General features: G+C 40.8%; 1 protein-coding gene across 4 annotated transcripts in view; it reads left to right on the top strand.

Moving 5' to 3' along the window:
* Window positions 1–15505, top strand: part of akna (AT-hook transcription factor) — a 59088-nt gene that overhangs the window by 6328 nt on the left and 37255 nt on the right. For 3 of the 4 annotated variants that reach the window (XM_061698020.1, XM_061698021.1, XM_061698023.1), the window contains exons 2-4: window positions 3312–3751; window positions 6522–7224; window positions 8117–8429. In XM_061698020.1, coding sequence (XP_061554004.1) covers window positions 3412–3751; window positions 6522–7224; window positions 8117–8429 — 1356 coding nt within the window. In that variant the 5' untranslated portion in view covers window positions 3312–3411. The remainder of the gene's footprint in view (window positions 1–3311; window positions 3752–6521; window positions 7225–8116; window positions 8430–15505) is intronic. The other variant, XM_061698022.1, reaches the window with a different exon arrangement.

The following is a 15505-nucleotide window of genomic DNA, read 5'->3' as shown; positions in this document are numbered from 1 at the left end:
TTCAGAGAATATGAATGATAACACAAAAACCTTTTTCATGAATGCTTAGTGCTTGGGTGCACTATTTAACAACCGTGTTTACTCTTTTAAAATCATAATGACAACATAAACTACCCAAATGACCCTTATTAAAAGTTTACATACCCCAGTTTTTAATACCGTGTATTGCCCCCTTTAACATCAATCAGAATAATCAGAATCAGAATCATCTTTATTTGCTAAGTATGTCCAAAAACTACACAAGGAATTTGTCTCCTTAGTTGGAGCCGCTCTAGTACGACAACAGACAGTCAATTGACAGAGAACACTTTTGAGACATAAAGACATTGATGACAAAAAAAACAGTCACTGAGCAGTAAAGGGTTGCTAGTTATCTGGTAATGCCGGTACATTTTTATTTATTTTTTTGGACAATTGTGCAAAAAGATGCAGAGTCCTCTAGCACTTAGAGCAGTTTGAATGACTAATATTGCAATAGTCCGGTGCAATGACCATTGCGCAAAGGGCGCCGAGACTTCAAGGAGTGTCTGCGGTTTAAAGTGACGAGTTGTGTGATAATCTGGGACAATGTTGATTGTGCAAATGTTGCAGATAGTCCTCAATCAGTGTGCAAATGGAGCAGATGCTACTCTGGCATGAGTGGCCAGTATTGGTCAACAACAGATATGCAAATAGTGCAGCGTGGCGAGACAACTACATTGAGTGCACGAGTAATGCCCCACAGAAATGTGACAACGAACTCAAGTCAAAAAATTGCCAGCATGTTGTAATGGAATTAGGTTAGGTGTTTAAGAAGTTGATTGCAACAGGGAAGAAGCTGTTGGAATGTCTGCTAGTTCTAGTTTGCATTGATCGGTAGCGCCTACCTGAGGGAAGGAGCTGGAAGAGCTGGTGACAGGGATGTGGAGGGTCCGAGAGGATTTTGCACGCTCTTGTCTTAGTTCTGGCAGCGTGCAAGTCCTCAAGGGTGGGTAATCCTTTCAGCAGTTTTGATTGTCCGTTGCAGTCGGAGTTTGTCCTTCTTTGTAGCAGCACCAAACCAGACTGTGATGGAAGAACACAGGACTGATTCGATGACCGCTGTGTAGAACTGTCTCAGCAGCTCCGGTGGCAGGCCGTGCTTTCTCAGAAGCCGCAGGAAGTACATCCTCTGCTGGGCCTTTTTGAGGACGGAGTTGATCTTGGTCACCCACTTCAGGTCCTGAGAGACTGTAATTCCCAGGAACTTGAAGGTCTCGATGGTTGACACGGCAGCTGGACACCGTGAGGGGCAGCTGTGGCGAAGGATGCCTCCTGAAGTCCACGATCATCTCTACAGTCTTGAGCGTGTTCAGCTCCAGGTTGTGTCGGCCGCACCGCAGCTCCAGCCGCTCCGCTTCCTGTCGATATGCAGACTCGTCACCGTCCTTGATGAGGCCGATGACAGTGGTGTCATCTGCAAACTTCAGGAGTTTGACAGTCAGGTGCGCTGAGGTGTTGTCGTTTGTGTAGAGAGAGAGAAGAGCAGCGGAGAGAGGACACAACCCTGGGGCACCCCAGTGCTGATGCTGCGTGTGGATGAGGTGGCCTCACCTGCTGTGTCCTGCCCGTCAGAAAGCTGTAAATCCACTGGCAGATGGCAGACGCTGAGCTGGAGAAGCTTGGATGAAAGGAATTGACAGCTTGGAGTCTTTTGTGGTAGTTGTTCTCTGATGGTAAAACTGCCTTTTCTTCTTGGCAAAAAGCCTCCAGTTCCTGTAAATTCTTGGGCTGTCTTGTATGAACTGCACGCTTGAGCTCTCCCCAGAAGTGGCTCAATGATATTGAGGTCAGGAGAGTGAGATGTGTCACTCCAGAACCTTCACTTTATTCTGCTGTAGCCAATGACAGGTGGACTTGGCTTTGTGTTTTGGATCATTAAGTTGGAATATCCAAGTACATCCCATGCGTAGCTTCCGGGCTGATGAGTGCAAATTTTCCTTTAGTATTTTTTGATAACATGCTGGATTCATCTTGCCATCAATTTTGACCAAGTTTCTCGTGCCTTTGTAGCTCACACATCCCCAAAACATCAGCGATCCACCTCCATGTTTCACAGTAGAAATGGTGTACCTTTCATCATCGGCCTTGTTGACTCCTCTCCAAATGTAACGTTTAAGGTTGTGGCGAAAAAGTTACATTTTTGTCTCATCACTCCAAATGATTTTGTTCTAGAAGTTTTGAGGCTTGTCTCCCTGATGTTTGACATATGGTAAGTGTGATGTTTTTTTTTGTTTTTTTTTTGTGTGGCATTGGCATTGTAATGGCTTTCTTCTGGAGACCTGACCATGCAGCCCATTTTTCTTCAAGTGCCTTCTTATTGTGCATCTTGAAACATGTAAACCACTTTTTTTTCAGAGTCCTATATGTCAGCTGAAGTCATCTGTGGGCTTTTCTTTGCATCTTTAACAATTTTCCTGGTCGAAAGTTTTTGTGGTCGGCCTGATCTTGGTTTGGTTTCAACAGAATCTCTAATTTTCCACTTCTTAATTAGAGTTTGAACACTGCTGATTGGCATTCTCAGTTCCTTGGATATCTTCTTATATCCCTTCCCTGTTTTATACAGTTCAATTACTTTTTCCCGCAGATCTTTTGACAATTATTTTGCTTTCCCCATGACTCAGAATCCAGAGATGTCAGTCCAAGGGTCTGTCAGGAGCCCAGAACCTCACTGAACCTTTATACACACACTGATTACAAGCAGACAGGTCACAGGTGTGGATGGTTACCTTTAGTAGACATTCAAACCCATTTGTGTCAATGTTCTCAGGCCAAAATATCAAGGGTATGTAAATTTTTGATCAGGGTCATTATGAAATCATAATGTTGTCATTATGATTTTAAAAAGAGGAAACACAGTTTTTTTATATATATAATAAATGGCTTCACCCAAGCACTAACCATGAGTGAAAGGAAAGTTTTTGTGTTATCATTTATAGTCTCTGAAAAATGGCCAAGAAATGATCAATTCTGCCAGTGTATGTAAACATATGAGCACAACTGTTTATACGTAGCCAGCCACTCCACACTACAGTTGCACTGCCGGGGTCACACTATATGTCTTGTTCTGAACCATCCTGTCTTATCCTGTCCTGTCCTTTTCTGCTTCCCTTCCTCACAGGGTGCAGCACTACTGTGCACCACTGTATGTGACTAAAAAGTGTAATGCATTAGCTAAAGGTACATTTAGGTTTGTTTTTTTTATATAATGATATTGTATGTTTTTAGTCTTAAAGTTCATGTATTTCTCTATGCTTTTAATGGGTATTAAACAGTGTTCTGTCATATTTTAGGAGCTACATTCAAAGACTTCCTCTGCACGGATGGGACCACAAGAGCCAGCCTGCAACATTTCCCTATGTCACAGTTGAGTCACAATAAGCTGAGAAGTGAATGGAGACGGTAAAAAACACAAAAGCAGGGGTTCTGTCTTGGACTCCAGCTCCAGCCTGCATCTCACCCCCCAGCTCTGAAACGTCTGAAGATGAATGCGATGAGGGGGAAGAACAAGATCATGACTTTTGTAGCCAGATGGATGAGAATGGCATCATTGGATTGCCACTAGTGGATGAGACACAGAAACATGATGACGATACAGAATGTAATCAAGCCCCATCTCCTGCATCCCCCATCCAAGAGGGTCTTGGTGGCTGTGAGGTACAGGATATGCCACCCGAGGAGCTAGGTTTCATCCTAAATGAACATCTGGATGATATTGATGTATTGTCAACCTGTGAGTCATTAGACAACCTTACCTTTGCTGTTCTAATTAACTTGGTTATGTGTGCAAACAGGGTGGAACGGTGTACGACTGATTAGCAAGTCTGCCTCACAGTTCTGAGGACACGGGTTCAAATCCGGCCTCGCCTGTGTTGTTTGTATGTTCTTCCCGTGCCTGGATGTTTTTTCTCCGGGTGCTCCGGTTTCCTCCCACATCCCAAAAACATGCATGGTAGGTTAATTGAAGACTCTAAATTGCCCGTAGGTGTGAATGTGAGTGCGAGTGGTTGTTTATATGTGCCCTGCAATTGGCTGGCGACCAGTTCAGGGTTCAGTTCAGCATATTTCACTTAGAGTTAGCTGAGATAGGTTCCAGCACCCTAGTAAGGATAAGCGGTACGGAAAATGGATGGCGGTGCAAACATAACTTACAATATACATTAACTTTCTTTATCCTGCGAGGAAAATTAAGTATATATTACTCCAGGACTGTGAAAAGTCAGCGGATCCGCGGCATTCCGCGAATTTGACAAGTAGAGGAATCATAAATGTAAATTTGCAAAAAGAATTCTGGGCAGGATTATTGTAGTACTCTTTCGACATTGACGGTCTGTAATCATGACCATCATATTTATAACATTGGAGACTGTATTACGGCAGGCACAGTGCAAATCTTCTGCCATTTATATTTTATCGGTACGATCTTTCTACACATTTAAATTAATTGTAGGCTATCAAGTTTTTATATTAATAAGTTTGTGGTATGTGGGTGTCACGTAGGGACATAGTACTGAGGGAGGACGGTGAGACCGACATTGTAAAGAAGCTTGATAAGGGTAACGGGATCAAGAATCCGTGGAATTGGCGCTGGCTGTAATTAAAAGTCTGTATATATACAGTGGGTACGGAAAGTATTCAGACCCCTTAAATTTTTCACTCTGCTATATTGCAGCCATTTGCTAAAATCAATTAAGTTAATTTTTTCCTCATTAATTTACACACAGCACCCCATATTGACAAAAAAAAACCAGAATATTTTTGCAGATTTATTAAAAAATGAAAAAAATGAAATATCACACAGCCATAAGGATTCAGACCCTTTGCTCAGTATTTAATAGAAGCACCCTTTTGAGCTAATACAGCCATGAGTCTTTTGGGGAATGATGGAATGAATTTTTTTTCCACCTGGATTTGGGTATCCTCTGCCATTCCTCTTTGCAGATCCCCTCCAGTTCTGTCAGGTTGGATGGTGAACGTTGGTGGGCAACCATTTTCAGGTCTCTCCGGAGATACTCAATTGAGTTTAAGTCAGGGCTCTGGCTGGGCCATTCAAAAACAGTCACGGAGTTGTTCTGTAGCCACTCCTTCGTTATTTTAGCTGTGTGCTTAGGGTCATTGTCATGTTGGAAGATGAACCTTCGGGCCAGTCTGAGATCCTGAGCAGGTTTTCGTCCAGGATATCGCTGTACTTGGCCGCATTAATCTTTCCTTCGATGGCAACCAGTTGTCTTGTCCCTGTAGCTGGAAAACACCCCCACAGCATGATGCTGCCACCACCATGCTTGACTGTTGGGACTGTATTGGACAGGTGATGAGCAATGCCTGGTTTTCTTTCTTTCAGGCCAAAAAGTTCCATCTTGGTCTCATCAGACCAAAGAATCATATTTCTCACCATCTTGAGGTGTATTTTAGCAAACTAAATGTGTGCTTTCATGTGTCTTGCACTGAAAAGAGGGCCACTCTGCCATAAAGCCCCGACTGGTGCAGAGCTTCAGTGAACTTTAGAACTTTCTTCCATCTCCCGACTGCATCTCTAGAGCTCAGCCACGGTGGTCTTTGGGTTCTTCTTTACCTGTCTCACCAAGGCTCTTCTCCCCTGATTGGTCAGTTTGGCCAGATGGTCAGCTCTAGGAAGGGTTCTGGTCATCCCAAACTTCTTCCATTTAAGGATTATGGAGGCCACTGTGCTCTTAGGAACCTTAAGTGCAGCAGAGATCGTTTTGTAACCTTGGCCAGATCTGCGCCTTGCCACAATTCTGGCTCTGAGCTCTTCAGGCAGTTCCTTTGACCTCATGATTCTCATTTGCTCTGACATGCACTGTGAGCTGTAAGGTCTTATATAGACAGGTGTTTGGATTTCCTAATCAAGTCCAATCAGTATAATCAAACACAGCTGGACTCCAATGAAGGTGTAGAACCATCACAAGGATGATCAGAAGAAATGGACAGCACCCGAGTTAAATATGAGTTTCACAGCAAAAAGTCAAAATACTTAGGGCTGTCAGTTTCTCTTTTTTAATAAATTTGCAAAAATGTCAACAATTCTGTATTTTTTCTGTCAATATGGGGTGCTGTGTGTACGTTAATGAGGAAAAAAATTAACTTAAATGATTTTAGCAAATCGCTGCTATATAATATAATTATAGAAATTTAAGGGGGTCTGAATACTTTCCATACCCACTGTACATTCATACATACACACACACACACACACCGAGAGAGCGATAGAGAGACCTCAGATGCAAAAACAGTGAAATGATCTTTATCTAAATGTGATGGATTCTTTATTGGAGAAATCACCACCTCTACAAAGTGGAAAAGAAATGTTGGGCGGTGGGGGTTATTTTAAATTTTTTGGTTTATTCGGCTAAATAATTTTTGTCCTACTGTATTTACAGTTTACTCTGTTCAAATTAATATTGGTATATAGTAATGAGAACAACGGCCATACTTGCAAGACCGTTTACATCGTTTTCCTGTACATTTTTTTTCCATTTTTATAGTCTCTGATGACATTTGCATCTTACAAGAACAAAGATGTAATGAAGACATGGCAAATGAAATGAAGATGCCAAAAGAAGGACAGAAGACAGATCACTTCTCTGAGAGGGACACGTACTTGGACATGGCTCAGGGAGAGAGAGATGGACCAGAAGGTGAGTGGGGTTTGCGAAATGGACCAGTCAACAATAGCAAAGAAGAGTCAGAGATCATCAGCGAGTGCCAATTTTTTGACTCTCCACCCTTGATAGTAGAAGCTGATGGAGACTGCAAACCTCAATGTCCAACATACCAGGCTTCTTCTCGTCCCACCCTCCCCATTTTCACTCACCTGTGCCATTTTACTCCTGAGGAAATGGCTACTGCTCCAGGGATCACTAATGAAACTGTTCCAGATCTGGGATTTACAGACAGTCCTCTAGACTCAAACAGCCTCATTAGCTATGAATCCAGTCTTCACCATCAACAAAACTCTGAAAACAAAGAACAAGAACTAGAAGTAGATGCTATATCTCCTCAACCACCTCTGTCTAATCGTCAGAGTAATGTTAGTAATGAATGTTCAAAGACTGGTCCTAAAAATTCCTATCACTCACCAGCGGGAAGGTCACACCCCTGTCATGATGCTGTACTTTCAAGGACAAGATCTTATAACAAACCTAAGGAAGACTGCTGTCACACTCCCAGAAGACCTAATGAACCAAGGTGATTCAGCTATTCAGGTATGTGCCAAAAAAAATGAATATCGAGGGAAAGTCCATTTATTTCAATAATTTGTTTCCATAAGTGAAACTTGCATATGAATTCACCATGCACAAATTGAAATATTTTAAGGCTCTATTTGTTTCAATTTTGATGATTATGACAAAGACAAAAAAATAAAACAAATCCAGTATTTCACAAAATTTTAATATTTCATGTGTCCACGAAAAAAAGGATCTTAAACACAGAAATGTTGGCTTTCTGAAAAGTGTATTAAAGTTATATGCCCTCAGTACTTCGTTGGGCCTCCTTTTGGAGCATCAAGGCAGCGTGGCATGGAGGTGATCAGCCTTTGGCACAGTTCAGGTGTTTTTGTAGCCCAAGCTGCTTTGATATTGGCCTTCAGATCGTCTGCATTTCGGGGTTTCCGTTCCCTCATCTACCTCTTGACATTACCCCATAAATTTTCAATGGGGTTCAAGTGATGTGAGTTTGCTGTACTGCTATTCCATGGCTATTAAAACAGGTATTGGTAGTTTTGGCTTTGTGGGCGGGTGGCAAATCCTGCTGGAAAATAAAATCATTGTTTACCTACAATGTTGAACTTTGTCATGATATTAAAATTTTTGGAAATACTAGATTTATTGATTTGTCTTTCTGCCATAATCATCAACATTGAAACAAACAAAGGCTTGAAATATTTCACTTTGTGTGTGTTGAACAAATATACAAGTTTCACTTTTTGAAACATATTATTTAAATAATAAACTTTCCTTCGATATAATTTTTTTGTTGGCACATACCTGTACCAATGATATTGTTTCATCCTTGAACCATAATGATTCTCTTTTCTACATTTTGCTTATTGTGTTAGTTAAATCTGTTCTTCTTACAGAAAAGGCTTGCCAAGTCACTGGATACCAGATTTATCCAAGGTAAAGCCAAGGGTCTCTTTCCCTAAAGGGGATTACAAGCCTCCCAAGAGCAGATGGTCTTCCAAGAATCCTCCAAAGTCCCTGACACCGGAGGCTCCTGTTGTCTTTAAATCTCCTGCTGACATTGTGAAAGAAGTTCTGCTGAACAAAACTGACGGACCTCAGCCACCATTGCAGTTTAATAAAGCAATGTCAGTTGATGACCCTAATGGCACCGTGCCTCAGGAGTTCCGATGCCAGCAGAAGGCCGGTATCCTGCTCGATCAGCTCCAGGTACATACAGTAAGAGACCTGTCCATTTTTGTGAAATGACTGTGACAGTCTGGGTTTATTGGTGCTGTACAAAGTAGAATAGCCACAACTATGCCAGCCCTTCTTGTTATATTCAACATATTGCCAGAATTTCTTTCCAGTGTGTCAGTGAAAATCCTGATTTTTCATTTAATGTTAATACATACAGTAGATCCAAAGTGTACGCACTCCTGGTTATGATTATTTCTCTGTAAGTTGCATGAAAAATAAATTACATAAATTACAAATTATATATACTACAACCCCAATTCCAAAGAAGTTGGGACATTGTGTTAAACATAAATAAAAACACAATACCATTATTTACAAATCATGTTCAACCTATATTTCATTTAATACACTACAAAGACAAGATATTTAATGTTCAAACTGATAAACTTGATTGTTATTAGCAAATAATCATTAACTAATTTTACGGCTGCAACACATTTCAAAAAATCTGTGACAGGTGGCAAAAAAGACTTGAGAAAGTTGAGGAATGCTCATCAAACACCTGTTTAGAACATCCCACAGTTGAACAGGCTAATTGGGAACAAGTGGGTGCCATGATTGGGTATAAAAGAAGCTTCCCTGAATTGCTCAGTCATTCACAAGCAAAGATTGGGCGAGGTTCACCTCTTTGTGAACAAGTGCGTGAGAAAATAGTCTTAACAGTTTAAGGACAATGTTCCTCAACGTACAATTGCAAGGAATTCAGGCATTTCATCATTTACGGTCCATAATATCATCAAAGGGTTCAGAGAATCTGGAGAAATTACTGTAAGCGGCAAGGTAAACAAGGCGTTCGATAAACAACATTGAATGCCCGTGACCTTCGATCCTTCAGGCGGAATGGCATAGAAAACCGACATCAATGTGTAAAGGATATCAGCACATGGGCTCAGGAACACTTCAGAAAACCAATGTCAGTAAATACAGTTTGACGCTCTACATCCATAAGTGCAACTTGACACTCTTACTATGCAAAGCAAAAGCCATTTATCAACAACACCCAGAAATGCCACCGGCTTCTCTGGGCCCGAGCTCATCTAAGATGGACTGATGCAAAGTGGAAAAGTGTTTTGTGGTCAAGTCCACATTTCAAATTGTTTTTGAAAACTGTGGACGTCGTGTCATCCGGGCCAAAGAGGAAAAGAACCATCCGGACTGTTATGGACGCAAAGTTCAAAAGCCAGCATCTGTGATGGTATGGGGCTGTGTTAGTGCCAATGGCATGGGTAACTTACACATCTGTGAAGGCACCATTAATGCTGAAAGTACATACAGGTTTTGGAGAAAGGTATGCTGCCATCCAAGCAACGTCTTTTTCATGGGCGCCCCTACTTATTTCAGCAAGACAATGCCAAACCAGATTCTGCACGTGTTAAAACAGCGTGGCTTCGTAGTAAAAGAGTGTGGTTACTAGACCGGCCTTCCTCCAGTGCAGACATGTCTCCCATTGAAAATGTGTGGCGCATTATGAAGCCTAAAATATGACAAGGGAGACCCCGGACTGTTGAACAGCTGAAGCTGTACTTCAAGCAAGAATGGGAAATGATTCCACCTACAAAGCTTCAACAATTAGTGTCCTCAATTCCCAAACATTCATTTAATGTTGTTAAAAGAAAAGGTGATGTAACACAGTGGTAAACATGACCTTGTCCCAGCTTTATTGGAACATGTTGCAGCCATAAAATTCAAAGTTAATGATTATTTGCTAAAAAACAATAAAGTTTATCAGTTTGAACATTAAATATATTGTCTTTGTAGTGTATACAATTAAATATAGGTTGAAAATGATTTGGAAATCATTGTATTCTGTTTTTATTTATGTTTAACACAATGTCCCAACTTCATTGGAATTGGGGTTGTACTATATACATAATATATACTAATGTATACATACCAAGTCTTTGCACCCCTGTTAAAAAACACTGCATAGATCATATTACACTTGTGACTATGTGAGTCCCAGGATGTCTGAAAGCAATGAGTTCCGCTCTGGAACCTCATAGGTGTGGCATATCTAGGTGCTGATTAGACAGCATGATTATTGCACAGGTGTGCCTTAGGCTGGCCACAATAAAAGGCCACTGAAATGTGCAGTTTTATCACACAGCACAATGCTACAGATGTTGCAAGTTCTGAGGGAGCATGCAATTGGCATGCTGACTGCAGGAATGTCCACCAGACCTGTTGCCCATGAATTGAATGTTCATTTCTCTACCATAAGCCGTCTCCAAAGGCGTTTCAGACAATTTGGCAGTACATCCAACCGGCCTCACAACTGCAGACCACGTGTAACCACACCAGCCCAGGACTTCCACATCCAGCATGTTCACCTCAAAGATCGTCTGAGACCAGCCACCCGGACAGCTGCTGCAACAATCGGTTTGCATAACCAAAGTATTTCTGCACAAACTGTCAGAAACTGTTTCAGGGAAGCTCATCTGCATGCTCGTCGTCCTCATCGGAATCTCGACCTGACTGCAGTTCGTCGTCGTAACCGAGTTGAGTTCCTGCCAATATCCAGCAACTTGGCACACCCATTGAAGAGGAATGGACCAACATACCACAGGCCACAATCAACAACCTGATCAACTCTATGCGAAGGAGGTGTGTTGCACTGCGTGAGGCAAATGGTGGTCACACCAGATACTGACTGGTTTTCTGACCCCCACAAACCCCCAAAATAAAGCAAAACTGAACATTTGGCCTTTTATTGTGGCCAGCCTAAGGGACCCCTGTGCAATAATCATGCTGTCTAATCAACTTCTTGATATGCCACACCTGTGAGGTGTGATGGATTATCTCGACAAAGGCGAAATGCTCACTCACACAGATTTTTTAACAGAATTTGAGGGAAATGGCCTTTTGTTTATGTAGAAAAAGTTTTAGATCTTAGAGTCCAGCTCACGAAAAATGGAAGCAAAAACAAAAGTGTTGCATTTAAATTTGTGCTCATTGTACTTCATGTGTCTAATTTTTCTGCTAATTTTTGCGCATCTCAGACACAGGACACACATCAAACGAGATCCCTGCATTGGAATCTTTCAGGATGGAATATAAAAAAAAAAAAAGTTTGGTTGATTCACATCAGTCTTTGAGGGGAAGTGCAGTCTAGCCCAGCTGACTTTAAGTGCACCCTGTAATGGTCATCAGTCAATCGTACCTAGGACCTCAGTCTCATCAGACCAGAAACCACCAAAAACAAAATTTTCCCACATGCTTGTAGCCAAGTTTCATAAGTGAGGACATTTATTTTGCCACCCTACCCCATACCCAAGCTCATTCAATGTTGCTCTTAGGCCTCTTTGCAGTCTCCCTGACCTGTTTCTTTCGTTCTCCTGACAGATACATTTTAACACACTTATATGGTTTGGAAGCTCCAACTAACAAAATCTAACTTAAGATGGGGTTAATCAGTCTTTTTAAATTATGTCCCGTCTTTATTGAATACTCTTATATATTAGCTTTATGATTTATTTTTTTTTTTTTTTTGGTCTGCCCCACCAAACAATTGCAAGTTGTACCAGTTATAGTTGACATTAGCCTAAGTGAAATTACCCAAGGATTGAATAAAATCCTGACATTTTTAATCTTCGTCATTTTTTTAAATCACAAAAAAATGGCTTTTAACAAGGCTCTGTAGACTTGATATACATTCTAAACACTCAACATTCATTCTATGAATAAAGGTATTAGGACCCTTGTTCATTACCTACAACTAGGTCTTTCACTATAATTACTACAGGTACTACTGTTGTCTTTGGGTGTTTCTTCACAGCTCTCACAATGTTTCTGTCATCAACTGCTGTTGATAGCCTTGGCCGACCTGTTAGATGTCTGTTGCTCAGTACACCAGTAGTTTCTTTCTTTTTCAGGACATTCGAAATTGTTGTAATGGCTATGCCCCATGTTTGTGCAATAGCTCTGATCAATTTTCCCTCTTCTCTCAGCTTCAAATGATTTGCTTTTCTCTCATAGACAGCTCTCTGGTCTTCATGTTTGCTTAACAGTAAATGCAGTTTTCAAAACCCAAAAATAATCACTATCTAATATTTAAGCAGTCCATCTAAAAGGCAACACCTGAGCAACTCTAAACACCAATCAGTCACACGTTACAATACTTTTGCTCACTTGAAAAGTGGGTGGCTTCAAACAAAAGGTGCTCTTTCCTGAGTTGTTTAACACATCTCGATTTAAATACCATGAAATAAAAGGGATTCTGAAATTGTGTCTTATATTTATCTTTTGATCTGAAACCCAAATGTTTTCAGTATACAGCAAAAACAAAGGAATTGACCTTGCCGTTCCAATACTTTTGGAGGGGACTGTATATCAACTCATCGTTCGATAAATAAAATGGACTCAATAAATTGTCATCATTGTGGTGAGGAGGCGCGCGGATCACACAGTGAGCGAGTTGGACGGCTGTGTCATTAGCCACTAGTGGGCTCATGGAACTCCAGCGAACCGGTGGTACACTCTTGCCGTTGTTGGCTCCGTCCAACACTCTACATCCTTGCACCATGTGCAATGCCTAGATTGAGAGAACAGAGACACTTAAGGGAACATTAACTGTTGTGTTCGCGTGCTAACGACTAGCGTGCAACCTGATGAGTTAAGGAGCTAAATAGCTATGGGGTGCCGTCTGTAAAGCTGCTCATGCCAAAAATAACAGCAACATTTTGTAACATTTAGCTTAAAAAGGTGTTTAAAAAATCTAGTGTGAATTTTTGAGTTACCTTTCTGCACATTTAGAACAATATTTGTCAACTTAATAGTTAAATGCAAATATTTAATGTTACACCTAAATCTAAAATCTAAATGTTAAAGATATATATTTAAATATTGAATATATATCTAACTATAATCATAAATCCATCCATCTATTTTCTGAGCCGCTTCTCCTCACGAGGGTCGCGGGCGTGCTGGAGCCTATCCCAGCTATCATCGGGCAGGAGGTGGGTTACACCCGGAACTGGTTGCCAGCCAAATCGCAAGGCACAGACAAACAAACAACCATTCGCACTCACATTCACACCTACGGGCAATTTAGAGTTGTCAGTTAACCTACCAAGCATATTTTTGGGATGTGGGAGGAAACCGGAGTGCCTGGAGAAAACCCACGCAGGCACGGGGAAAACATGCAAACTCCACACAGGCGGGGCCGGGGATTGAACTCCGGTCCTCAGAACTGTGAGGCAGACGCTCTAACCAGTCGCACACCATGCCTATAATCATAAATCTAATTGCTAAATAGATATAAATGCTAAATATATCCATAAATCCTATGTAAATTTAAATATCTAAAAACATAATGTTCAATATCTAGCTATATATAAATGTTATATCTATATATAAATATCCATCCATTTTCTGTACCGGTCATCCTCACAAGCGTCGCGGGCGTGCTGGAACCAATTCCACCTATCTTCGGACGAGAGGCGGGGTACACCCTGAACTGGTCGCCAGCCAATCGCAGCTATATATTAATATAAATCTTAAATTTAAAACTAAATAAAATAAAATGTTAACTATATATTTAAATGTTAAATATGAATCTAAATATAAAAAATATATATAAATGTTAAATTATCAATTTAAATGTCTCGGTTAGTTTGACCTGAGACATTTAAATTTATATTTATTTAATTTAATTTAATTGTTTATTTAATTTATTTTATTTAATATGCAAATCCACACTACCAAGAAACTGAAGTATCAAAATAAAAGATGTGTGTTTGTAGTGTCAAATAAAAAAATAAACATCTAAGGCAGGGAAATTGAGCCTTGGAAATATATTATAGCTCCCTGAAATAACAAACCAGTTATGGAAACTTTATTTGACAAGTACTTTAAGTGTTTAGTGTCACTTTTCTGATGAATTCTCGCATGGAAGTCACAGGGCGGGAGCCAGTGAAGCAGGGGGGAAGAAAAGAGAACCAGCCAGAGACCGGTGCATCCCACTGGCTTGTCCCGCTCAGACTGCTTGCTCGCCGGCTGCAAGAGGGTGGACGTCAGCCCTGGAGGTGGATTTGGGAAAACAAGTGGCAAAGGGGGTGAGGGGACAAAACAAAGAAATGTTGCTACTGCTGTGGTTCTATTTATTTCACCCAGGCATTTCAACATTAATAACCTCAGTGGTATACATTATTCAGCAAATAGTTGACGACAGTGAACGTAAACGTGTATTTAATTGACAGATGAAGGGCTTGTCTTCAGCGGACCAACCACAAAGTAGCCGGGTTTACATTGAAATTACATTGGATTGAAATCATTCAAATTGAAGATTTCTAGTAAATTTTTACATGTGAGGGGATCTATTCTGATCGGGTGCATACATGCGCACTACTCAGAACAGCCGTGTGACATGCGCACTTCCTCGTGAACGTCAAGTCATTAATCAAGGTTGAGGTCTGTCGTCTACTCAGCACATCGATTGGGAGCGTTTTTATAAATGCTTGATTAAAAACAACGTAAAAGTAGTTGAAAAATCAAGGTCTCTGTCCCATATGAGCTTTGTCGGGAGCCGCCATATTTACGCCGTGCGTAAATGATGACGTCACCGTGCGTTTACATCGAGACAAAGTGCACAGAAAGAGCGCTTCCTGTCTCTATTCCCAGTGACGGCATACATGGTGAAAATTTACTTCTGATCGGTTTGGCAAAAGGAATATTCCACCCCTGTGAAGCCGAATGAAATTCCATTCGGATTCGTTCTGCTTATTCCAATTGAGATGTTTATGTGGAGCATTTACATTCAGTTTGGGCTTCTAAAGCAATTATAATTGGAATGGAATGCTCCATGTAAACAAGGCTGGTCTTGCACTTTATTCTTTATTTCAGACCCTGGGGGATCTATATCACAGCGTAAAGAAAAAAATTATAATATAGAGAAACAAAGGAAATAATAATAATAATGATTTGAAAGCAAAAAAAATAATAATAATAATAAGGCTGGGCCTTATTATATTTTCAGAGGCATTAAAAACAACAATATTATCATTTATCGTGATAGTTTTTGTGCCCTGCGATTGGCTGGCGACCGGTTC

The sequence above is a fragment of the Phycodurus eques genome, chromosome 15 (genome assembly GCF_024500275.1).
Source record: "Phycodurus eques isolate BA_2022a chromosome 15, UOR_Pequ_1.1, whole genome shotgun sequence".
Classification (NCBI taxonomy): Eukaryota; Metazoa; Chordata; class Actinopteri; order Syngnathiformes; family Syngnathidae; genus Phycodurus; species Phycodurus eques.
Note: the sequence above shows the minus strand (reverse complement) of the source record. Positions and strands in the feature narration are given on the sequence as shown.